Source organism: Emydura macquarii, unplaced genomic scaffold (assembly GCF_026122565.2).
Source record: "Emydura macquarii macquarii isolate MOO-44397 ecotype Brisbane River unplaced genomic scaffold, CSIRO-AGI_Emac_v2 contig_3035, whole genome shotgun sequence".
In the NCBI taxonomy this organism is placed as follows: Eukaryota; Metazoa; Chordata; order Testudines; family Chelidae; genus Emydura; species Emydura macquarii.
The window spans coordinates 299,719-326,157 of NW_027133172.1; the positions used below are offsets into that span (position 1 = coordinate 299,719).

The 26,439-nt window shown below is 51.2% G+C and overlaps 1 protein-coding gene across 1 annotated transcript; it reads right to left on the reverse strand.

Moving 5' to 3' along the window:
* Positions 1 to 221: 221 nt before the first annotated feature.
* TRIM39 (tripartite motif containing 39) lies at positions 222 to 20,777 on the reverse strand. Its single transcript, XM_067530130.1, is given in 11 exon segments — positions 222 to 3,505; positions 3,914 to 4,029; positions 4,758 to 4,780; positions 6,088 to 6,318; positions 7,156 to 7,251; positions 7,944 to 8,362; positions 8,569 to 8,647; positions 8,649 to 8,713; positions 8,867 to 8,895; positions 20,586 to 20,674; positions 20,676 to 20,777. Coding segments are annotated over 11 exon segments (1,797 nt in total). The 3' UTR covers positions 222 to 2,957.
* Between the last annotated feature and the right edge of the window lie 5,662 nt (positions 20,778 to 26,439).

The window sequence follows — 26,439 nt, forward strand, 5'->3', positions numbered from 1 at the left end:
ACACCACCACAAGGTCCTGATCTCAGCTGGGAACTCGAGCTACTACTGGAATACAAATAATCATCCGCTCCGGCATAACCCAGGCCAGAGAATTCTACCCAGTCATTCCCCCGTCACGTCCAATAACTGGGGGTCGGGCGTGGCAGTATGTTCTCGAAACACTAACCCAGGCTTGCTAAAGACTCCCAGCGAGACCCTCCCCTGGGAAGGGTTAATCACCCACTCGGCTAAAAAGCCGTGGTCTGAACCTCTCGCTTCAACGCCTGGGGTGGCAGAAACCTTCGCTTTGGTCAGCCTTTCTGGCGAGGGGGCTCTGAACGCAAGCTCAAAAGAGGACAGATCTGGAGCTGCCTGCAATAATTTAACTAGCTCAAGATGTGGTATTCATGGTGTAGTGTTTATTGGCTGCATATAAGCTCCCACCACTGGGAGTTTCGCCTGGAGGCCAGTTGCTGTTGTAAAACCCTTTCCTCTCCTGCTGCGCTTTGTTCCGACTGTTAAGAACAATCGACCCCGCTGGTTTCAGGTCCAGGTGCCCAAAGGAAAGAACCACAGAGGGCGACTTCAATAGGGCCTGTGGGAGAAGCACAGTTGATGCCGGGGGTGCCATAGCCTGGGACCCGGTCGAAGAGTGGGAGAATCAGGGAATCCCATTGCAGAAAAGGGAAGGGTTGGAGGGCAGGCGTGGGGAGGGACACAGGCAGATCAGAAAGGGAGCAAGAGGCGGAATGGTGATGGAGATTTCATCCAGCAAGGCCAGGCTGGCCTGTAAAACACAGCAACACATTCAGTTACTCCTGGAAAGAGTCCAATGACTTTAGAGTAAAGCATTTCAATCCTCAGGAGACTTAAGTTAAGTGCGACAAGTGGAGAGACCAAGGTGCCCACCCTCAGACAATGCCCCTGCAACGTCAGGGAACGCGAGGTCTGTGTCCTCCTCGTGAAAACAGCCCTTTGCGGAAAGTCCTTTTTTCCCCTCGCTGTCACTTCTTGCGCCAAGCAGGAGGTTCGCAGGCTGAAGGACTGGCTCATCTAATCCCACAGCTGGCATTTGAAAACGGGGCTCAGGGAAGAATCCAGCTGGCTCAAGAATGAAAACCTTGCACATGCGGCAGAGCGCGCAGATACAACTCACAGACGTCGGGAGACGGAGCTGGTTTTTACACAGTCGATTTCCAACCATGACTAAGTTCTGACGTTTTTTGGTAGCCCCAGCCTCCTTCCTTGCTTTAACGGAGTTCTTCATTGCCCAGAAATGACCTTGCTTTTTTCTTTAAAAAAATGCACACAATTCTTCCATGTTAAAAATATACCAGGGTGCATATGAATGCACCTGGTGGATTCTTCACTCATCTGCTTCTCCTGTTTAACGGCCTATGAAACACAGGTTAGATCAGATGATCGGGTGGGTCCAAGGACTCCCACCCCTGCCACAAAGGAATCAGGATCGGCCACGAGGAACTGTAACAGGCCTTCCCCAGAGAGTTCACCCCGGAGCTAGGCGCAGGACTCGGCCCGAAGGTACAGGAGTTAGCCACTCCTAAACATTTCCTCTGGCCTAGACAAGGGTGACCTTGCAGACAGGTCGTTTCCCCAAGAAGATATGCCACTATCAAGAGACCGAGGGACCGTGCTTCCCTCCAGCAACCTGGGACACCGAGAAATGAGGCTCAACATGCTCCTTTTCTAGGTACCAATTCATCCATCTAGTCTGCTACCCCTGCTGGTACCGGTACTCCCGCCCATAGCTGGGCACAGAACCCAGGAGTCCTGACTCCTAGGACCCTCGCAGCTCTAACTGACGGCACCCACACCCTGCTCTGGCCACTAGTTTGCTCCGCCTCCAGAAGGGGAATAAACTTGGGTCGCCCAAGGCCAAGTATTCTCTCCCTGCCGCCGCTCCCAAGGACTCCCCGTGGACAGTCCAAACGTGATGCATTTTCATGGGACTGGGGTGGAAACAACATAGTCCCCGTCCCGTCCCCAAATAATCAGGGGAAGCGAGTCCAGGATCAAAATAACCAGGGACTGAGAACCCAGCCAGCCAAACAAATGATCCACGCCCCTGAGTCCATTCCAGGGGGGCAGATAGGACACATCACGGATGGAAGAGGAATTGATTGAGGGGGCACCCCGTAAATCTGTGGCCGACACCCCCATAGTCCTTCACAGCCTGTCTCCCTGTTTCTCCAAATTCTAATCCGAAACGGCCCTCCCCCTCCCCCGGCTGCAGCCCATAGTTACTTATTAGCATCTACACCAGTGGTCTCAGCCTATTTACCACTGGGGGCCGCGTATGCAGCTGGGTGTGAGTTATGTGGGCAGCATCCACACAATATATATACTACCTGTATGGCCCTGAGGAGGTCACATGGGCCGCAGCTGTGTGCTGATTGGGCCGTAAGTGGCCCGCGGGCCATGGGTTGAGAACCACTGGTCTACACACTTGAGAGATCCCCACGTGTTTGATCTAGGGGAGGAAATTTACTGGCTCCTGGGTCCAGATGCCCTCCAACAACAGGGTTCTCCCACCCTTGGATGGGGGGCAGCACCCGCCGACAGAGAGAACCCAGGGTCAGAGTCAATGTAATGGCCAGGAGGGCTGGCTGGACGGCAGGAGGTGAAATTAAACTGAGCTCCACGGCTGGTTCCAGAGTGTGGGGCAGGGGGCCGCAAGATGAGGACATGGCCAGCAAGGTGCCCCCCTCCACCCCCAGTCTGTGGGGAGGGTGGGGCCTTCTGTAATTCATTTCTGGCTCCCTGTCTGTAAGCAGGCAAGGTCTCCGGGAGGGCAGTGAATGCCACGTCGCCCATCACAGTCTGTCCAGGGCGCAGAGCACGCAGGCGAATAGCAGAAACGAGATCCAAACCTCCAGCCTTGGCCCAGTCCACAGGAGGCCGGCACGACCCACCCCGCCCAGTCTGCAGGAGGTTGGCGCAAGCAGCCTCTGGCCCCGTCACTCCCAATCCGTGGGTGTGCGGATGACGAGGGGGGCGGCGTTCTTGCGTCCGGCACGGATGCCCGGGTAGAAGAGGGGCCAGATCTTCTCGGTGAAGGTGTCCGTGAAGGTGTAGATGTGGGAGCGGTCGGTCACGTTGTAGAAGGACACCCGCCCGGCCTCATAGTCCAGGAAGACACCCACCCGCTTGGGTTTGACGTGGAGGTGCAGCGGGGTGAAGGGAGTGGTGGTGGCTGCGTACTTGTCACCGTTCCAGAGCCGCACCCGCCAGTAGCCCGTCTCGGGCAGGGCCGTCAGCTCGCCCTTGCGGCTCACCGAGTCCTTGCAGACGCCCAGGGCCCAGTGGGTCTTGTCGCCCACCTCCACCTCCCAGTAGTGGCGGCCTGAGGTGAAGCCCTCGGTCGCCAGGACGCAGGGGTAGATGGTGAAGCGCCGCGGGGTGTCGGGCAAGTCCCGCAGCCGCGTGTCCACGAACTTCACGCTCTTGCGGTCCTCGGACAGCACCAGGTTGGGGTGGGCTGTCTCGGGGTCTAGGGTCACATCCCCTGCAGGGAGAGAGGGACTGGGTGGTCAGTTCTTTCCTCCACCCAACCCCGCTACCACCCCATTCCCAAATCCCTTCCGTGCCAGCCTCACCCCTCCTCCAAAGCACCCCCCCAACTCACCCTCCTCCCCCAAAAAACCTTCCTGCAGCACCCTCTCCACTCCCCCAGCAATGCCCCATGACTGCACTGTGAGAGGGGCACCGCTGTGTCAGGCCGATCCATCCCTTCTGCGTCTCACTGACTGAGGCATTACCTCCAGAATGAGCAGGGTTTCTAGGACCTGTAAGTTCCCCGGCAAACGGGGGGGGGGGGGGGGAGGAGGACTGGCCCCCTGGGAAACCCAGCCCCCCCCGGGCCAGGGAGGGAGGAGACCCTGCCCAGGGCAGTGCCGTGGGCAGCCCCGCTCACCGATCAGTCTCTTGATGATCTTGCGTAGGACGAAGTACTGCCGGGGGAAGCTGCAGAAATTCTTCTCCAGCTCGATGGGGACCGAGGCCAGTTCCATGGTCTTCACCGTCTCACACCTGAAGAGGGAGACAGACAGCTGGGCCATTAGCACTGTTAGGACCACAGCAGCTGGGTCTGTGCTCCCAGGGCAGGGGGCCATAGGGCCAGAGAAACGGCCTACCCTATCCAAGGTACCCGTCTGCCCCCGTCACTGTCGTAACTAAGTGCTGGCCGACCTTTCATGCATTTATCCTCCCGGCGCTCAGAGAGGAAGGGCACGGCTGTAACACTGAGCATCCCTGAGACACTTATTCTGCCTCACAAACCCTGCCTGCACCCAAGAAAAACAGCCAGCAGGGGGAAACTGAGGCACAGAGAAGGCAGACAATGACAGAACCAGCAACAGAATTCAGGAGTCCTGGCTCCCAGCCTCCCCTGCTCTGATCCACTACATCCTACTCCCCTTCCAGAGCCGGGGATAGAACCCAGGAGTCCTGGCTCCCAGCCCCTGCTGCTCTGACCCACTAGACCCCCAATCCTCTTCCAGAGCCGGGGATAGAACCCAGGAGTCCTGGCTCCCAGCTCCCCCACTTTAACCCACTGGACCCCACTCCCTATTCTGATATTCAGGTCCAAGACACGGGCTAGTTCAGTTGCTTGTCTTTTCCTACAGCTCTGCCCAACCCACTGGGCCCCCGCCCCCTGGCCCAAGGGCTGTGGGACCGCTCAGATCCTTCCCCCTTTGGGTACAGGAGTTTGGGCGGTGCTGTCTTTAGGTCTTAGACTGAGGGAATGAAGACCTTACCTTTCCAGGGTGCTCTTTATATCCTAAAGGGAAAGAAAAGAAGCAGATCAAAGGAGGTTCCAGGAATCACTCATGCAGTATCCGAGCTGCCCAAACCCCACGGCGGGACAGGTCCCCTATACCCTGCTCCCCAGAGAGCTGTCCCGTCAGGGCCCATCCACCGCTTGTGCCAGAATTGTCTCATACGTTCTATCCCCCATGGCTTTGCCCATCAGAAATGGAGATGGCCCAATCCCAAAAGGCCAGGGTCACCCCCACAGCCAATTCCCCAGCGTTCTGGCCCGTCTTGGCATGAGACGTCTCCAGCGCCGGGACTCTCAGACCTTCCCCAGGGACGACAGAACCCTGGATCTACCATCACCTAAGCACAGAGCTCGTGGCTCGGCAGTGGAAAGCCTCGGCTCTTCCCGCACCTGCCGGCATCGCAAGGGCCACTTTTTCTGCCACACGTTGAGGAAGCCTGTGAGATACAAGGGCCTCCTCCGGATCTACCCAGAGCTCCAGACTCCCAGATTCCCAGTGGGGGGCACAGATTCCCAGTGGGGCACCTCTATGGAGCAGAGTGGACCCATGAGTTAGGAAGCATCTCTTGGGAGACGGGTCCCTTAAACCTCCCTCCTCCTGACCCATCAGCTCCTGAGGACCAAAGCTTGGGCTACAGTGGTAGAATAGCTGAGCTGGTTAAGGGGGGATGATTTTCCTGACAGAGGTAGGCCGGTACGAGGTGGAGACTGGGACCAGTCCAACTTATTTCACGTTGCTGAACCGGAATCAGCTACCTGGGCATGAGCCCTTGTAATCGTCTCCGCACTAGGGCTTTAGGCAGGTTGGCAAGTGCAGACCTAAGGAGATGGCCCCTTGGCAGGAAGCTCCGAGGCCAAAGGTGGCTAAATGTCCTTGTTATGGATGCTCCAGGCAGCCCCCCTCCAAAGCCAGCCAGCCGTCTGAAGAGCAAGCTCAGAACAGGCCAAGGAAGAAACTCTTGGGACAGGATGGAAATCCTGGGTGTCTCCTGGGACGCAGAAGGAGCTCCGCTCACACGCACGTGGAGATGTCCAAGGGTGGTGGGATCTCCAGGGATCAGACAGGAATTCTGCTTGCCTCTTCCAACCTTAAGAACTGGAAGTGACTTGGGAGGAAGATCTGAAGGACAGAGGTGCCCTCACTTCCCCTGACACAGGAACTCCAGAGAGGTGCCCATTTGGAGCCTCCCTTGAGGCAGTTCGGTGGGTGGGATGGAAATCCGGGGGCTTGCCCAGCGGGTCAGCCATGTCCTGCTGGGCATCAATCTACGGGCCAGGAAGAAAGGATGCCCCTCAGTGCTTCTCACCTTGAGCATCTCAATGCCCGACTGCAGGCACCTCTCCTCGATCTCGGTGATGAGCTGATTGAGGGAGAGGCGCTGGTCCGACAGCTGGGCCACGTTGTCCTTCAGCTTCTGCAGGATCTCCTTCTCCTCCTCCTCCAGCCGCCGGAGCAGTACCCGCTGCTCCTCCTCCAGGAACTGGTGCAGCTCCTCAAACTCGCTGACGATCAGCTGCCGCCGGCTCTCCACCTTCCTCTGCAGTGGTGGGGGAGGGAGGGAGGAGAGGGGAGGACCGGGCTGGAGTCAGGCACAGGGAAAGCCAGAATGGGCACCAGCCCACAGGGCAAGGAATGAGCACGGGAGTCTCCCCAGATCTAGCCACAGAGAGACAGAGCAGGGGGTCTCCCCAGTTCTGGCTACAGAGGAATGGACCAAGGGGTCTCAGGATGGTGGGGTCTCCCCAGATCCAGCTAGAGGGATTATCCCAGATGTGTTTGTGTGGGATGTCTCCCCCAGAGCTGGACAAAAAGAGGCTGAGGAGCTGAGCGCAGTGGGAAGTTGGGTGGGGGGTCTCTCGATAGATGGATAGAGAAAGTTATTCTCTTTGCAGAGCGTATGCGGAGATTGCTCCACCAGCTGTCAAAATGCACCCACCTCTGGGGCTGGGCACGGCGGCTGTGATAGCACTAGACAAAACTGCAGGACAGTTGGGGGAGGATGCAAAGGGAAGCTCTGTATCCACCTGAAACCAGACCGCAGGGGACTCAGGGAGGCAGAACGGAGCCACCCGAGTTGGGATTTGGACCCCCAGGGTCAGTGCTCGGACTCCTGAGATAAGCAACTCTTCACGCATCTCCCACAGTCAGCTTCCGACACGTGTCAAAGATGGCACTGCCAGTAGCACGGCAGCCCCTAGCGTCAGACTGGGGCATTGATGCCAGCGCCGACTGCGAGGGGAGAACATCCCCCGGGTCTCCCATCCACGCCGTGACCCTGGCCAGCCCAGCTCCGCAACTCATGGACGGATCGGCACCTCTGACGGATGACCCAGCTGCAGGTAACGGAGCAAGCCCCTGAACCCCTGCCACCTGCCTTCAGCTCTCCGGGTTTCTTCTCCTCCTGGGATTTGCAGTGGGCAATGTCCTGCAGCTTCTGCTCCAGCGGCTCCAGACACTGCTGCAGCTTCTCCTGGCAGGAGGAAGAACATTTAACAAGCTGGATCCGGCTGAAAGATTCAGGCTCAAATCAACAGCAACCAGCTGGTCAGTTCCCTGTTGAGACCGGCCACGAGTGGTGCTGTGGCAAGGGAAAGGTTTACGGTTGCTGGGAGGCACAGTCAACGATCAGGGGAGAACCCAGTCCCATATGGACAGTCCAGTCTAAGGCCTCCCTCATCTAACCACTAGAGTCTGCTCCGCTCCCAGAGCAGAGGAGAGAACCCAGGAGTCCTGGCTGCCAGCCCCCCTGCTCTATCCCACTGGTGCTGTGCTGTTCCACGTGCCTCACTAGGACTTCTGGGGGCATATCTCAGCACTGCGGCCACCTGAGTTGCTCTCTAATTCTTTCCCAGGGAGTTGTGGGAGAACAGGTCCGTCCTTTCGGGCACCCAGGTGGCATTGTGGGAAGGCACTGGAGGACTACCAGCTCTGGAGAGGTTGAGCCTGCGTCTTCCCTGCCAAATATGGGGGGGTTCCCAGCCTGAGAGAAAGTGGCACCTGGGGGCTATGTATGGATGAGGGGGGCGGGTCAGAACCCGGGCTAGCTCTGCTGTGAAGACAGATGCTAGAGGGACCCGGTGAGACCTTCTCCAGCTCAGGGACTGTAGAGCACCGGCCCTGGGGTGACCTCTTGGGCATCTCCTGTGTCGCCGTCCCCCCCACCTTGTACTCAAGGGAGGCGTCGTCCAGCGGCACCACGGTGTGGGAGCGGTGGTCGTGGGAGATCTCGCACACCAGGCAGACGGCCTCCTGGTCCTCCTTGCAGAAGAGGTTGAGCACCTCATTGTGCTTCCCGCACAGGCTCTCGTCCCGCACCTTGCGCTTGGTGGCCTGCAGCTGCTTGGCGATCTCCACCATGTTGCCCAGCTGCCGGTTGGGCTTGAGGGTGCGGTGGCGGAAGGTCTTGCGGCAGACGGGGCAGGGGAAGTCCCGGTTCAGCTCCTCCCACCAGCGGGTGATGCAGACCCGGCAGAAGTTGTGGCCGCAGTCGATGATGACCGGGTCCTTCAGATACTCCAGGCAGACAGAGCAGCTGGCCTCCACCTGCAGGTTCTCCAGGGGGTTGGTGGTAGCCATGGTACCTGCGAGACAAGGGAGAATCACTGTGTGGGAATGGGATATGAGGGAGGGACTGGCTGGCTCATGGGAGAGAAAGAGGGGGAAGAATGGGATATAGGGACATTCTTCTCCAGGGGGCACCAGCCCCACGGCAGAGGGACTGGCTGGCTAAGGGTGCGTGTGACATGTCTTTCACTAAACAGTCCTGAGGATAGAGGATCCCACTCACTTTTTGGTTTCAGTCCACAAGAATGGGTTGAGAATCCACAGCAGGCTGCAGCGACGCCCCAGCAGCCGACCCCCAACGCGCTCCGCAGATCTCGCTGTGGCTCCGGGCCAGCGGAGTCCTCTTCCACAGCGCAAGCAGCGGTGAGCTGCGAAAAGGCGGATGTTGTACGGGAAGCAATTCCATCGCAAGAATCCCAAACGTCACATGATCGTCAAGGATCTCCAGAGCACTCCTGTGTTATACATGTAATCGGCTCTGAGACACCACCCCAGAAGTGGCTGCAGTTGCCCCTGCCGACCCCCCCCCCACCTTTTCTCCAAATAGCAGCTAAGGAGGAGATAAAGTTAGGTATTGTTGCTTCTTTGTGACTGACTTCAGACCAGATTGTAGCCAGCACCCGCTACAGAGGAAAGATCCCACGTCCCATTCTCCACCTCCCCCCTCGGCCAACCAGTCCTTTCATGGTAGGGCCAGACCAGAGCTGGCACTCCCTAGAGGCAAACAGCCTTGTACCAGGAAGCCAGCAGTCCCACTCACCAAGTTAACATCCCTACCACAACGGATGAAACCAACAGATCCATCAAACCTGGTTAACCCCGATTCCCTGCCACAAAAGCCAAGTAGAGTTGGACCTTGCAAAGAGAAATAAAACCAGTAGTAAACGGTTCTATAGCCATATAAACAGGAAGAAAGCAAAGAAAGAAGAAGTGCGACCGCTAAGCAGCGAGGATGTGGGTGGATGTTAAGAATAATCTAGGCATGGCCGAATATCTAAACAAATACTTTGCCTCCATTTTTAAGGAGGCTAATGATCTTGGGGCTAGTGGCAGGGTGGCTAATGGGAATGAGGATATGGAGATAGAAATTACCACATTTGAGGTAGAAGCCAAACTCGAACAGTTTCATGGGACTAAATCAGGAGGGGGCCGGATAATCTCCATCCAAGAATATTAAAGGAACTAGCACATGAAATTGCAAGCTCATTAGCAAGGATTTTGAATGAATCTGTAAACTCAGGGGCTGTACCATATGACTGGAGAATTGCTAACGCAGTTCCTGTTTTTAAGAAAGGGGGAAAAAAAGCGATCTGGGTAACTACGGGCCTATTAGTTTGACCTCAGTGGTATGCAAGGCCTTGGAAAAAATTTTGAAGGAGAAAGTAGTTAAGGACATCGAGGCTAACGGTAATTGGGATAAAATACAACATGGCTTTACAAAAGGTAGATCGTGCCAGACCAACCTGATCTCCTTTTTTGAGATAACAGAGTTTTTAGACAAAGGGAATGAAGTGGATCTAATTTACCTAGATTTCAGTAAGGCATTTGATACTGTTCCACATGGGGAATTATTAATTACATTGGGAAAGATGGGGATTAGTATGAAAATTGAAAGGTGGATAAGGAACTGGTTAAAGGGGAGACTATAATGGGTCATACTGAAAGGTGAACTGTCAGGCTGGAGGGACGTTACTAGTGGAGTTCCTCAGGGATCGGTCTTGGGACCAATCTTATTTAACCTTTTTATTACTGACCTTGGCACAAAAAGTGGGAGTGTGCTAATAAAGTCTGCGGATGACACCAAGTTGGGAGGTATTGCCAATACAGAGAAGGATTGGGATATCATACAGGAAGGTCGGGATGACCTTGTAAACTGGAGTAATAGAAATAGAACTAAATTTAATAGTGGAAAGTGAAAGCTCATGCATTTAGGGACTAACAACAAGAATTTCTGCTATAAGCTGGGGACGCATCAGTTGGAAGTGACAGAGGAGGAGAAGGACCTGGGCGTATTGGTTGATCACTGGATGACTATGAGCTGCCAATGTGATGTGGCTGTGAAAAAAGCTAATGTGGTCCTTGGATGCATCAGATGAGGTATTTCCAGCAGAAACAGGGAGGTGTTAATACCATTATACAAGGCGCTGGTGAGACCTCATCCAGAAGACGTGTGCAGTTCTGGTCCTCCATGTTTAAGAAAGATGAATTCAAACTGGAAAAGGTGCAGAGAAGGGCTACTAGGATGATCCGTGGAATGGAAAACCTGCCTTATGAGAGGAGACTCAAAGAGCTTGGCTTGTTTACCCTAACCAAAAGGAAGCTGAGGGGAGATATGATTGCTCTCTATAAATACGTCAGAGGGATAAATACCAGGGAGGAGAGGAATTATTTAAGTTCAGCACCAATGTGGACACAAGAACTAATGGATATAAACTGGCCATTGGGAAGTTTAGACTTGAAATTAGATGCAGGTTTCTAACCATCAGAGAAGTGACATTCTGGAACAGTCTTCCAAGGGGAGCAGTGGGGCCAAAAAACCTAGCTGGCTTCAAAAGTGAGCTTGATAAATTTATGGTGGGGATGGTATGAGGGACAGCCTAGTTTGGCAATGGACTGATCTTTGACTCCTGGTGGTAGACATGCCAATGGCCTGTGAAGGGATGTTAGATGAGGTGGGTTCTGAGTTATTACAGAGAATTCTTTCTTGGGTGTCTGGCTGGTGAGTTTTGCCCACATGCTCGGGTTTAACTGATCGCCATATTTGGGGTCCTGAAGGAATTTTCCCCCAGGGCAGATTGGCAAAGGCTCTGGGGGTTTTTCACCTTCCTCTGTAGCATGGGGCACGGGTCACTTGCTGGTGGATTCTCTGTGCCCTGGGGTCTTTAAACCATGGTTTGAGGCCTTTAGCGGCTCAGTCATGGGTTGGAGGTTTGTTGCAGGAGGTCAGACTAGATGATCGTATTGGTCCCTTCTAACCTTAGCGTCTATGAGTCTATCTATCCCAGCAGCCCCACTCCTGCCACATCTGACCGACAGGCTCCACACAGCCCACTGCCCTGTGAGAAAATCCCTTCCTGATCTCACCAACGATCACCTGAGGCTCTGAAGTTTGAGACCAGAGCCTCCTATTTTGGTGTGAGAAGCAGCTAATCTTGACATCACTGAGGTTTACCCATCCTGCCCACCAGCTACGCCTGAATCTACCAGAGTCCACCAACTAGGTAAACATCGAGGTTGGGGTTTCCAAAAAAAGAGCGTAAAGAAGTTAGCAGCCAAATCCTATTAAATTTCACTCCCTTATGCTCCTCTGGAAAGCCTAGCTCATCAATGTGAACGTCCCCCCATTTTAAAGACCTTAAACCAGTCCCTCCACAGCTTCTCTCGTACCAAATTAAAATCATTGTGTGAAGTCATTTTAAAATCCTGCCTCCCTCCGTGGGGATCTAGAAGCTGATCAAACCTGCCCTCAACCTCTGGGCACCTCTGGAATTGTTCCCCCTCGGATGGTGCTCGCAGTTAGCTGTCAAAAGAGGATCGGAGGATTTGATTGTCTCAATCCCCAACAGTCACCTGCAGTGGAGTGAATTTTGCCAGCCTCATTTCACATAAACAGAAGGATCAAAGCACTTCTGGAGGCCTGAGAATTTCCGGAATGGATTGGTCAAAGTATTCAAAGGCTGGTGTGTTGTGAGGTATTAGAACAGTAGTAGGAAGAGAGAGTCTGAAGCACGGACCTGGTGCAAGACCTGAGGCCTGAACCGAAGTCAGCAAAAGTTACGCTAGGAGCAAAACTCAGGCCCTGTCAAAAAGTAGATGACTGCCAGCAAGTTCAGCATCCGGTCCAAGAACTCGGCACAGGTATCGCTGCATTGCTAAAACACACTCAATGTGTAAACACATTCCAGCAGGCCAGCACAAGCACATCTCGACCTAGCATAAGATGGTTTGGCAGAAGCGATGAAAGGGGGCTTTGTCTGAAATATCAGGAGAAAGGTACAAGGAGAGGGAACAAACAGGCCACAAAACACACAAGGTGGTACGGTAAGTTTGTTTATCCCAGGTTGTTTGTCTCTGTCTAGAAATGTTGAGGTACCTCGCCTTAACCCTTTGTCTGGCCTAAGGGGCCATGGAAAGCCCCCCAGTGACTGAGCTAGTCCACTGTCACAGACATACATGTATTAATATTCCTGCAGCGTCTATGAGGTGCTAGTACCATGCTTTATTGGCAAAAAACCTGGCCAAAAGCCTTCACCACTAAACCGACTCGGCGGTCTTTTTGGGCAGATTGATCAAGGTCTGCTGGACTGGCTTCCAGGCCAGAGCTGGTATAGCACGCAGAAAGAACACACACGCAGCCAACAACTGACAACACTGATGACCAGGGCCGCTGATCTGGTAAGCAGGGGAGCTGTCCTCTGTAGGAATTGTGATCTAACATGGCAGAAAACTATGAGCCAGGGAACCCCCTTATCCCCTCCCTTCAAACCCCCACAGAGAATTGAGCTATGGACAGGCTGGGTAGACAACAAAGGAGGTCCCCAGGAGTTCAAAAAGATATTGGGGAAACATGGACTGGAATATGTAAAGTGATGACAGAGACCGAGGCTTAAAAACTAACAAGAAGAAGTAAGAAATGTAGAATATTGCAAGCTATGGCCATGGCTGTTAAACGGTGAAGACGCCACACCACAGAATTGGCAGGGCCAGGAACAGAAACAAAAAAAAGGTAAAAGAAGCAACAGAGCGCTGGAAAGCGCAGGAGCAGAATAGAAAATTGGAAGCAGCTGTAGAAAAACTGGAAGAAAAGAAAAGTGCCATCTCTCGGGCAACGACAGGGCTTCAGGTAATTATACAGTGCCTGCAGAATGGGGACACACTTGGAAAAAGGTGGCCTCAGCAAAAATTAATGGAACATGGAAAGACTGCAACGGATGCTGTAATGAAGACATTGGGAATGACCAAGTGCGAACACAGGAGGAAAAAGTAGCAAACCACTTTCACTGCACTGGTAAATCAGATGAAGGAGAAACCGGTGGGGTTAACAGAGCATCTTAAGGGACAGAAGCTGTGGGAGAGGATAAAAAAGCATTTCAAAGTGAAAAACAGAGAGTAAGCAGGTTAACACCCGCAAGTGATGCACTTACGCATGGAGTTGCTCAGAAAAGATTAACTGCAGCAGACAAGGGCACTCCTGCAATCCATTTGGCACGCGGACAAAAGCAACCAACACCGGGGAAAACAAAATCAGGTTTGCAAGAGCAGGTAATGACCCCTCACTCTCCTCTGAAAGCCAGGATAAAAGCCAAGGGTACGAATTCCCAACAGCTTTAGCCCACAGAGCCCCACTCCTCACTCACTGCTAACAATATCAACCTTCCTTCTCAAATAGTTTCAAATACCAGTTCAATTTTCCTTTATATCCTCTCTCTGTTTGCTAGTCGCTGCTGCTAGACTGTACTTTAAATGACCTCACAGAATGAATTACATTCTCTTGGTTCAGGTCTCCCTAGGTGGTTGTTCTCCCTCGGCCCACCTGCCTCTCCTCACTTCTGCCCTCTCTTTGCTTTAAAAGTTATAGCTATTACAGAAACCTCCATCACTGAAAAAGAGGAAGCAACTCAAACCAAAACAGACAAAGAGAAAACCAGGTAAAATCTTTACTCTAACTAAGCCCAGTGAATTCATTATTTGAACCCTTCAGGAATGCAACAGCTGGAAAGAGGATCTTTCTGAAAGATACAGTTGCCAAGCAACAGAAATGCAGACTCTGCTTCCAGTCCTAGCCACTAACTAGTATTTGAAACATGGGTTTTCTTTATTTCCATACAGCCGAGTTTTTAAAATAAAGTAATGAAAAATGCCTTAAATTACTCAATTAATACAAGGGGGCAAGTAACTTAATATGAAATTTGATCAATTCTTACTAAAAGTTGAACTAAAAAGATAATGACTTACTTATTTAGATGTTTAACTCTTTTGTTTACCTGTTGTCTAAAATACGTTGCTTTAATAATTAAGCGCCTAATGCCTTACCTTGTATACTTATGAATACAATTCGGGCACCACGTCTTTAATTATAAATTTGTCCTGTGTGTTGTATGTTGTGTGTGTGTCATATGACTGCAACATAAGTCAATTTCATTTTTTTTTAACATGAGGTATCACGTTATTTTATTATGGTTGGGGAATAGCCATCATAATACCAAATTTTTTTTGTTGCAAAGTTAAAAACAAAGACCTCTGTTATAAATATATGTACAGTTATTTTTGCCTCAACAAATAAGGGACTTGCAAACAAAAATTCTCCTGTAAAGGTAATATTAACAAAATGTCAATTTCTCGTTTAAGTTTTTATAAACTTGCTCGCACTTTTATTAAATATTGAAATATAGTTTAAGAATGTTATAGCAAAAATGACAAAAAAATATAACTATACACACAGACATCTGGTTATGGCGCAAAATGTTAAAGCTAACCAAATAATTTCAACAGGTTTCCACTTTCGTCTCCCAAACACAAGCAAGCGTCACAAAAGTTTTATATCCTCAAAGTGTTTGCATAGAGCTGCATTTGGTTTAATTTTTATACTCTGTTCTATTATGTTAAAGGGAAGTAATGGTTGTTAAAATTTGTGCTTTCAAACAGAGAACAAAAGTGGAACGGGTATCATAAGCAAATTAACTCTAAAAAGCTTGGGTACAAATTCTGCTACTAACTCTTGCTCAAACAAAGCGCTCATAGAATCATAGAATATTAGAGTTGGAAGGGACCTCAGGAGGTCATCTAGTCCAACCCCCCTGCTCAAAGCAGGACTAACTTCAGCTATATCATCCCAGCCAGGGCTTTGTCAAGCCTCAACTTAAAAACCTCAGCTTAAAAACCTCAGAAAGGGAGTGCAGTACACCTTCTCCCAGAAGACTGGGAGCATCCATTTGAACAGTCAAGCGCTATATTTATTATGAAAAAATTAGCAATACACATATGAAATAAAAAGGAATGTCTTTGCAACAATTGCAAAAGTATTTAAAACAGATCTATTTGTGCTAAAGAATTGGGAAAATCATAAAACCATAGCTTGTGTTATAAAAGACTTGGTCTCTATTACAGTGTAAACAAAGTTAATCTGTGTATTAAATTTGGGCTACTGAAAACAAGAAATGTAAAACAAACAAGCAAAAACTTTATGTTAACCAACTTAAGGTGTTTAAGGGGACATCCCACAGACCAAAAATACCAGAAGATATCAGTGCACAGTGAAAAAACATTCAGGCATCAAGAAAGAAAAATGAAGGGGGGATTTGATAGCAGCCTTTAACTACCTGAAAGGGGGTTCCAGGGAGGATGGGGCTAGGCTGTTCTCAGTGGTGGCAGATGACAGAACAAGGAGCAATGGTCTCAAGTTGCAATGGGGGAGGTCTAGGTTGGATATTAGGAAAAACTTTTTCACTAGGAGGGTGGTGAAGCACTGGAATGGGTTACCTAGGAAGGTGGTGGAATCTCCATCCTTAGAGATTTTAAGGCCTGGCTTGACAAAGCCCTGGCTGGGATGATTTAGCTAAGGTTAGTCCTGCTTTGAGCAGGGGGTTGGACTAGATATCTCCTGAGGTACCTTCCAACCCTCATCTTCTATGATAAACCACAGACTGCTCAAGTACACCTCAGTCTACCATATATGGACAATTAGGTAGGCAAATCAGCTAGAAACCACTAGCTGGACCAGGACCATTATTTCAACTGTACCTTATTGAGCAAAGTGAGTTCACATGCGTGTGGTTTTAAATCACTGAAATATGGATGAATTTGGACCCTGTGCAAAAGCAACTACTGCTGTATACTTTTGTTAAGTGATATACTAGCATCTTATCAGGAATGTGCAGAAGATTCAAGGACTGGGCAAAAGACTATCCCGTAGTCTGGTGTCTCTTAAAATAGGAGCCTTCAAAGTCTAGCCGGAATCATGGGTTGTGTTTCAAGATTATCTGAATCTGGAGACCTATTTGGAACAGAGGTAATATGAAAAATAGGTGTGTGTGTGTGTGTGTATATATATATATATATATATATATATATATATATATATATATATATATATATATATTTTTAAACAAAACATTAACTATTTTGACCACCAGGCAGCGGAAATGGTCTCTGAACCTGTAATTCATGATATTTTCGGCCTAGCTACTGAAGAAACAGTACACCATTTATAATATGCATGACATTGCTAAACCGTTTAAGCAAACAAGTAACAATTAATGAACTAAAGGCAGCAAACAATATAAAGGCAAAGGGGAAAAAAAGCAAAGAAATTGTTAATACTGCTTATGAGAGTTACATAGTAACTACCATAGCCAGCTCATTAAAGAACAGTAAGAGAGAGAGAAAATGGCCTAACCTTGTTAGTAATAAATAGCCAACTGGCATGGCCCTCAATGCACAACAGGAACAGTGGTGAACTGGAAATCTATCAAGTTGTATAAACAAATTCCCTGTTAGCAACAGTCATGATCTGAGGCCAATGACACTGCATCCTAACTGAGGCACATGTTATTTAAAACTATCTTGTTCTTACCAGTATTAAATCCTGACACAGCAATACTTGATAACCCACTGAATGGACAGTAAGCAATTTATCTGGAAAACAGCATCGACAAGAAACAACTGGATCTACATCAACTCTTGGTGTATCAGGCAACAAGTCAAACCTAAAGAGCATCCCACCATGGTTTGTTGTGCCATGAATGTTGTTGACTACACAACTCCAGTGTGTGGCCACAATAATTCAGGTCAAACCAATGGAACAGAAAAACTAGCTGGGATGGAGCTAGCTGCTCCTGTTTCCTGCCCAGCAAAACCTGCTGCTGATTGTCAGGATTAGGTAAGGGTAACCTATAACATGGATAGGCAGTATTGTGTAGTAACTGATTACAAAAAGTATATATAAAGACCTTATTTGTGATGTCACTACCCCAAATGTCTGTTTTATTCCTCATATACATAGCACTATGGGACACACTGTAATAATGCCTATTGCGGTGTTTCAGAACAATTCTAAAATGATACCCCTTAATCAAAGTCCCGGACCTAACATTCCCCGGCCCATTATATGGGACTAAGAACAGTGGCAAAGAAAACTGATCGGTCGTACAAGGGAATGTGCAGACCAAGGGTCACGAATGTGTGAATGGTAATGTAAGGTGGCCATATAACAGAGTTTAGCCCACTGGGTCATCTGCAGTTCATGCATTATGCTTTTCTGAGATGATGGGTAAACATCCTCCCCATAAAAAGACAAAAATGGGGGAATGTAATAGGAAGAAAGAGCCTGAAGCATGGGGCTCGTGCAAGACTTGAGGCCTGAACCAAAGTCAGTTAAAGTTATGCTATGAGCAAAACTCAGGCCTTGTCAAAAAGCAGACGACTGCCAGCACGTTCACTCTCTGGGACATGAATTCATCACAAGTATCACTGGCATTGCTAAAACACACTGAATATGTAAACACATTCCAGCAGGCCAGCACAAGCAAATCCCGACCTAGCACAAGACGGTTTGAGAGAAGCGACGAATGGGATGCTTTGTCTGAAACGTCAGGAACAAAGTACAAGGGGAGGTAACGAACGTCAGGAAATAGGCAAAGTAGTTTGTAAATTGTTTATCTCATATTGTTTGTCTCAGTCTATAAAAGTGGAGGTACCTCGTTTTAACCTTTTGTCTGGCCTAAGGGGCCATGGAAAGCCCTGCCACGGACTGAGCTGGTCCATTGTCACGAGCATACGTGTATTAATATTCCTGTAAAGTCTATGGGGTTCTAAGTACCGTGCTTTGTCGGCAAAAAACCTGGCTGAGCGCCTTCACCACTAAACTGAGTCTGTGGTCTTTCTGGGCTGGCTACCTGGCCAGAGCCGGTACAGCACACAGAGAGCAAACACGCAGCCAACAACTGACTAGAAGAAATAGATCTCAATCACCAGCCAAAGACACTGAAGAGAAATCAACCTCTCTGACAACCTCTTTGTCCCAATGTTGACTAGTGCACTATGTCATGGAACAGCTATCCCACAATGCCCAGAGCCCAAGAGATTGCTTCTTGGATTGTATTAACACAAGTGTCATATGTAAGACGTAGGAGATGACTATCCTGCTCTACCTGGCACTGGTGAGGCCTCAGCTGGAATAATATGTACAATTCTGGGTACCACACTTTGGGAAAGAGGTGGACAAGTTGAAAGAGAGTTCAGAGGAAGGCAACAAAAATGATAAAGGGTTCAGAAAACCTGGCCTATGAGGAAAGGTTAAAAGAACTGGGCGTATTTGGGTCTTGAGACGAGAAAACAGAAGGGGGACCTGCTAACAGTCTTGAAATATGTTAAGGGCTGTTATAAAGACAAATGTGATCAATTGATCTCCATGTTTGCTGAAAATAGGACAAGAAGGCTTAGTCTGCTTCAAGGGAGATTTAGGTTAGATGTTGGGAAAACTTAACTATGAGGGCAGTTAAGTTCCGAAACAGGTTTCCACAGGAGGTTGTGGAGTCCCCATTGTTGGCATTTTTTAAGACCAGGTTGGACAAACACCTGTTAGGGATGGTCTAAGTTTACTTGGTCCTGTCTCAGCACAGGGGGCTGGACCTGATGACTTCTTGAGGTCCCTTCCAGCCCTACATTTGTAGGAGTCTCACTAGGCTTATTATTTCCACATGAGGTAGCCTCTTAAGAATAAAGACTTCATTGTCTTAGGCACTGTACAGACAAATACCACACAAGAGGCCCCTGCCCCAGGCTGCTCATAATTTCCCACTTACATTAAGGTTTTAGGGGACATTTGTGATTCTGTATTATGCTAATGCCCAGAGATCAGGGCCCCCTGTACACACACACTATCAGGGCCCGATTGGCTAGGGACTGCTATAAACAGATCATAAGAGCCAGTCCCTGACCCCAAGAGTTTACAGTTTAACTAGACAGGATGGGAGGGGAAATGAAGGCACAGACAGGGAAAGTGACTTGCCCAAGGTCAGCGGCAGAGCCGGGAGCAGGAGATCTGATTCCCAGTCCAGTGCTCTACCAACTGGACTATGTTTCCTCTCCAAGGTGTACTTCATGTTATGCTTTTCTACCTCCATAGCACAGATTTTGAAGCTGCCAGAAAAGAACAAAATTAACTGGGTTTCTGCCCATTCTTAAAACTACTGTATGATGAAGGCAGCTTGGAAAGGGAGTTAGCAGGGTAAAATAAAATTTAATTTGGAAATCTCTTTTTTACTCCAATTTTTTCTCCCTGAGACACTACTAATGGCTGATAAAACCAAGTGATAAAACCTTTGACACAGACCTTCCCTCCCAGCTGTTGACTGGGCATTTGAGTTAAGTGGGTGTCACCAAAACAGATTTAAAAAAAGAGTCCGATTTCTGTTCAACGGGGAGAAGGGCACTTGTGCTGGAGACTGGGGGAGGGGTGTCCCCTGAAATTGCTGGGGAAGAAGTAGCGAGGCAGAATGACTACACTGGAAGGAAGAAGCAGGGATGCCCAGGGGATGCTAGTGACAAAGTATGTCCCTGCATTGCAATCCGTGGAGGCAAGGGAAGGCAAAGGGGGGTGAATGATTACAGCCACTGTGTGAAAAGCAGAAGGGCGAGCTGAGGGGGAACTGGTGAGCTGGGTGTGTGTGTGTGGGGGGGGAGGATAGGGTGGTACCATTTCTTTGGAAGCAATGAGTCTGTGAATACTGCCAGCGCTCTGAGGATGACTGCTGCCCTGCTGGGGGGGGGGGGGGAGCAGGGGGGGGTAGTAGGAGACTCTCTTCCCTGATGGGGGGGGGGGGGGAAATATCTCCCATTAATGTGAGGCAGTGGGAGGGGTCTCTCCTGAGATCGGGGGAGGGGACAGGATTGGGGGGGGGTCTCTCTCCTGGGATGGGGGAGGGGAGAGGAGAGGAAGGGATTGGGTGTGTGTGTGGGGGGGTCTCTCTCTCCTGGGACCCGGGGAGGGGAACCGGCTGTCAGTGTGTGTGGGGGGGGGGGGGGGAGGAGTGACTCTCCTGGGATGGGGGGCTTGAGACACCAGTCGGACGGGGGATCTCTCCCTGGGGGCGGGGCGGGGCGGGGCGAGTCTCCCCTGACGGGGGGTGTCAATCTATCCGCGGTTGGGGAGGGGCAGGGATAATTACGATGGGTCCTACAGAAACCGCCCCCGTACTCACCTCCCGCTCCGGCCGCCTCCCCCCTTCCCGGCGGCGGCGCCACAGCAGCTGAGACCCGGCCCGGTCTGGGCCCAGGGCGGAAGTGACGACACGGCTGCTACGGCCGCCAGCGGAAACGATAGGGAGGTGGGCAGGACACCGTGGGGGATGGGAGGAGGGAGGTCAGGTTTCCGGCCACAGAGCGGAAGTCCCAGCGCTGAAGTTTCACCGGAAGTGACGCATTCAGAGGCATCCGGAAGTCGACATTCGGAGGCAGGTAATGGCTGTGCCCCGGCCGGAAATGGCCTCGTCTTCTCTCGGCTCCCTCCCTTCTCTGTGCAGCGATGACGCCCGTTTGTGGAATGTACCAACTATACCCCACCCTTTGTAGTGAATACCAAATTCAACCACCCCTTTGTGGCATGTACCAATTTTATATCCTCCGTTGTGGCGCATACCAAATTCAGACTCCCCCCCCTTTGTGGAACGTACCAAATTCATATCCTCTCCCCTTTGTGGAATGTACCAAATTAATAAACCTCTTTGTGGCACGTGCTAATTTCATACGCACCTTTGTGGAATATACCAAATTCATATTCCTCCCCCACTGTGGAATATACCAAAGCCATACCCCCCCTTTTATGGAATGTACCAAATTCAACCCCCTCCACACTTTTGTGGCATGTACTAATTTCATACCCCCCCCTTTGTGTAACATACCAAATTCATATTCACCCCCTTATGGAATGTACCAAATTCATATTCCGCCCCCTTGTGGAATGTACCAAATTCATACTCCCCCATTTGTAGAATGTACCAAATACATACCCCCCATGTGGAGCTAGCCCCTCCCTCCCACGTGCGCTGGGTGGGTTTAGAACTCCCCCCTGTAACATGAAGCTCCATAGACAGGACACCAGGCTGCTGGGCTGGGCTGTATTATTGACCCCACTCCAGGGCTGGAAGCTACAGCAGGGGGTGTGAGTGCCCGATTTGCACAGTTCCCCCCGCCCAGTCCCAGATCCGTCCCCGAGGGGCCCTGCAGGCTGCAGTGGGGTGAGGCCCCCACCCCGTCTACGCGTTGCAGTAATCTCTGCCGGAGCAGCACTTGTACTCGGCCCGGCGCCCGCTCTCCGGGTCATTCCAGGTCAGACCGCACTTCTCGTTATCCGACTGGATGCAGCCCAACATCTTCTGCTCCACCTGGTTGCCTGCAAGGGGAGAGACGGGTAGGGGGGGAATTGGCTTTGCCCAGATTCCACAGGTTCAAAATGGGGAGAAGCACTTGGATCTTCCAGCTGCTTCCTCGGGAAAATGCCCACTGTTGATCTTCCCTGTAGCACTTTAAAGACTAACAAATTTAATTTCTGCAGGCGTAAGCTTTCGTGGGCTGCAACCCACTTCCTCAGATGCAAGAAATAGAAATCAGATGGCAGGTATATATAGACATCCAAGTTTAAGGAACAACAATGGGGAAGTAGATGAGGCCTATTCACAACCGTTGATTAGGAGGTGAGAATGTGTGAACAGTGACAATTACTTCTTGTAATGACAGAACCATGCCAAGTCCCTGTTCAGACCCAGTCTGATTGTGTCAAGTTTGCAGATCAGTTCCAGCTCTGCAGTTTCTCGCTGCAGTCTGCTTTTGAAGTTTTTTTGTAGAAGTATGGCAACTTTCAGGTCAGTGACAGTGTGCCCTGGGAGATTGAAGTGTTCTCCCAGTGGCTTATGGATGTTACAATTTTTTATGTCTGATTTGTGTCCATTTATCCTTCTGTGCGGTGACAGTCTGGTTTGGCCAATGTACATGGCAGAGGGGCATTGCTGGCACATAATGGCATATATTACATTAGTAGATGTGCAGGTGAATGAGCTCCTGGTGGTGTGGCTGATGTGGTTAGGGCCTGTGATAGTGTCACTGGAGTCGCTGTGGGGGCAGAGCTGGCAACCGGGTTTGTTGCAGGGGTATATACCTGAGTTAGTGTTCTTCTTGTATGGCCTCAACTACTTCCCCATTGTTGTTCCTTAAACTTGGGTGTATATATATACCTGCCATTTGATTTCTATTTCTTGCATCTGAGGAAGTGAGTTACAGCCCACAAAAGCTTATGCCTGCAGAAATTAAATCTGTTAGTCTTTAAAGTGCTACAGCACTCTCGTTGTTTTTGCTGTATACAGACTAACATGGCTACCCCTCTGGAACTTCCCTGTGTGTTCATTCCTATCGCTGCTAACGATGAGGATATCAAGACAATTCCAGAGACACCTGAACTAATGCAGTTTATGGATGTGAATTGCTAAGATCGCTTCTACTATATGATCAAGGGTGAAGAGACAAGTGTAGGGGTGAGCCGGTGGCTCCAGGCTCCAGGGCCTGGTGCCAATTGAGCTCCCCGGGTGTCATGAAAGGGACAGCCTCGCCCCCAGTGGGCATGGGGTGGGGACACAGGTAGGGTGGGCTGACTGGACTGGGCCTCTGAAGGCTGAGCTTCTCAAGCAGAGAGGCCAGGTGGGACGCTGCAACATGGTGCAGCCCATAGGGCTGGGGCCCGGGAGAAAGCAGAGCACTTGCTTAAAGCCTTGCATGATCGCGTAAGAACGGCTGGGTCAGAGCAATGGCCCATTCAGCTCAGCCCATCCAACAGTGTCTGGGCATCAGATGCTTCGGAGGCAATGAACAGAACAGGACAGTTATTGAATGATCCGTCCTCTGTCATCCCAGCTTCTGGCAGTCAGAGGTTTAGGGGCCTGAGAGGGTGGAGGGATAGGAAGCAGTTTAAATCTATACCATGGGCTGCGGTCCAGGTAATGCAAGCCAGGTCTTGGAAGGATGGGGAGTCTACTGCTTCTAGGCGGGTGATCCAAGAGAGGGGGCAGGGCCCTGCCAATTTAGACATGGGGAGAATGCGAGGGCTATAACTTAAGGAGGAAATGGGGTGTTGTTATTGGTTTTGAGTGGGTGTGGCCAACACTGGGGGCGGGGCTAACGGCCTCAGCTCAGATGTGGGTGGGGGATAAGGTGAGGGGTGTGAAGGGGGTGGGTAAGAGTTTAAGACGGATGGGAGGGGGCTCTTGATGGGTGCCTGCCAGCAGAGCCACTGAGGGAGAACGGAGACGGAGGCAGCTGGACACCTGGGTCCTTACCGTAGGAGATGGTGATGGAGATGCAGGCTTCCTTGGGGAAGGGGGCCTTGCAGCTCATTTTGCGGGGCAGGCAGGGCCTCCCTGGCTGAAAGGAGCTGCAGAGCCGGCAGCGCAGGGCATCAGCTGCGGAGGGAGATGACAAAAGAGCAACCGTCACGCTGTGGCCGCCCCACCCCATCACCCGGGCACCCTCCCAAAGGAATGCTTCTCAGCAGCACCCACCACCGGCCTCCCTTACTGCAACCTCTGTGGCTTGGTTCTGGGAGGGGAGCGGGGTCTAGTGTGTTAGAACAGGGGGAGGGGCTGGGCATCAGGACTCCTGGGTTCTCTCTCCCCATAGGAGAGGAGTGGGGTCCCCTACAGCTGGAGCAACTCAGGGTCTGTATATTTCACGCTGCAGTGAAATTCCCCCCCACAGTCCGAGCCAGCACTTACCCCCCAGTGTGAGACAGAGCAGGGTGGAGGCTGTGAGGAGCAGAGACCAAGCCATGCTGGGCTCCTCTGGGTTGACACAGGCACTGGGTCAGGGGAATGGAGAGTTCTCAGCCGGCAGAGACGCAGACTCCGGGCTGATCGCAGGGGGGCTGGGGCTGGCTTTATCCTCCCCCAATCCCCTGGGGGCCAACCCCTGCAGTTCACACACTGGGGTGGGGGTGGAGGACAGCGAGACACTGGCTGGACGGTGGCTGATGGCCAAGGAGATTGCTAGGCAGGTGCCCACACAGAGAACAGTTCCTGCCCAGAGGCAATCCCCTCCCAGGGATACATTCAGCGGCGGGTGGGGGGAGCTGGGAGTCGGGACTCCTGGGTTTTCTCCCTGTGAGTGGAGTGGGGTTGGGTGGGGAAGCTAAGTCCATCCCCAGCTCTGGAAGGGGAGTGGGGCGTAGTGGTTAGGGGAGGAGGGGCTGGAAGCCAGGACTTCTGGGGTCTCTCTTTAGCTCTGGAAGGGTAGTAGTGGGATGTAGTGGTTAGAGCAGGGGCAACTGGGAGTCAGGAATCCTGGGTTCTAGTCCCAGGCCTACCAGTGATTTTGGGCAAGTCGTTTACCCTCATTTGTAAACAAAATTGCATCTGCCCTGAAATACGTTTCCGTTACATAACCTCAGCCTCTGAGATCTGCTCTAGGACTTATTTGGGGGCCACCCTCTGCCCTGTGTTGCAAAGGGGGTCAGACTAGAGATCACAGTGGGTCCTCCCGGCCCTGGAATCTCTGAAGCTATAAATACCCTGTTCAGAGGTGGGATGGGCTCCCGATGAACCGGCGTTAATAAGGACAAACACTTTGTTCTCACAGTTAATGGGCTTGGCCTGATCTGTTCGGGAGGGAGGTTGAAAACTGCCTCCCTCCGGGGTGGACAAATGAGCGTGGGAGATGCTGAAATCAGGCCAAAATGTGGCATCCGTGTCCCTCTAATGAGCCGACATCCAGCTGCCCTGGGAACGGCCATGCTCGGCGCGCGGCTTCTCTGTCTCCCCCTTCAGGAGGTGAGGTGAAGTACCTCGCTCAGGGCGGCAGTGTGAACACCAGGCACTGCGGGCTGGTGAACGCGTCAATGGTCTCTGGGTACCTGATCGACATCACCTGCTGCTCCTTCTGCACCCACTGGGTCGTGCTGCCTCCTGGCTGGGAAGGGCGCTGGGTCCGGTCTGCCGCCTGCCACCCTCCTCCGTCCCTGCCTCTCCTCATCCCCCACTCTGTCGTCCCGGTCCCCATCCCTCCTCCCTCTCTGGCAGTTCTCTATCCCTCTCTCCTCCTCTTCATCCATCCTTCCCCTTCTCCTCTTCCTCCCTTCCCTTTGTTCCTCATCCCTCCCTACATCCTCCACTTCCCCTTCACTGCTTCTCTTCATCCCCCTTTCCCCTCTTCTCTTCTTATCCTCCATTTTCCCCTTCCTCCTTCTCTTTCCAACCCCTCTCTCCTCATCTTCCTCCATCCTTCCCTCCACTGCAGCTGTAGCTTTGAAACCTGTCAGCACTCACTAATTTGCAGTAATTGACAAACCTGTGTGGGGTTGGGCCCGCCAGCCTCCCACTGTAGACCCTGGGGGCAATGCAGTCAGCTGAAGCAGCAGGGAGGGCTGGGACTCAGGACCCCGGGGTTCTCTCCCCAGTTCTGGGTGGGGAATGGGATCTAGTGGGTGAAAGCAGGGGAGGCTGGGAATTAGGACTTCTGTATTCTAATCCTCTCTCTACCACTGAGAATCCATGCCTCGGTTTCCCTCATGGTGGCAGTGTTTGCATTGTTCTGCATTTGCTTGGTCTGTGTCGCAACCTGCGTCTGTCTGGTGTATGAAAACCCTTCCATCGTGTCGAATTGGGACCCACTCCAGATGCCATGAGGGTTTGCTACGGATATTATTAGGTTCACGACCCAGCTGAGAAGGGGGCAGATAGTGTCCTGGTGTGAGAAAATCAGAGAGCCACAGAGTTTAAGGCCAAAAGGATCATTAGATCAACTAGTCTGACCTTCTGTATAGCACAGGCTGTTACATTTCACCAGTTAGCAGAGTGAGCCCAGAGGGTCTGGCTAAAGTAAATCTTCCAGGAAGGCCTCCAGAAAGCTCTGTCACAGATTCCCTGTGTGACTTTGGGCAAGTCACTTCATCCCTCTGTGCCTCAGTTTCCCCATCTGTCCAGGGGGGATAATAATCCTTCCTTTGTCTGTTTCGATTGGAAGCTCATGGGGCCAGGGAATGTCTTTCACTATGTAGCACAATGGAGTCCGGATCTTACCTGGTAGTGCACATAACAATAATAACAACAGAGGGTGT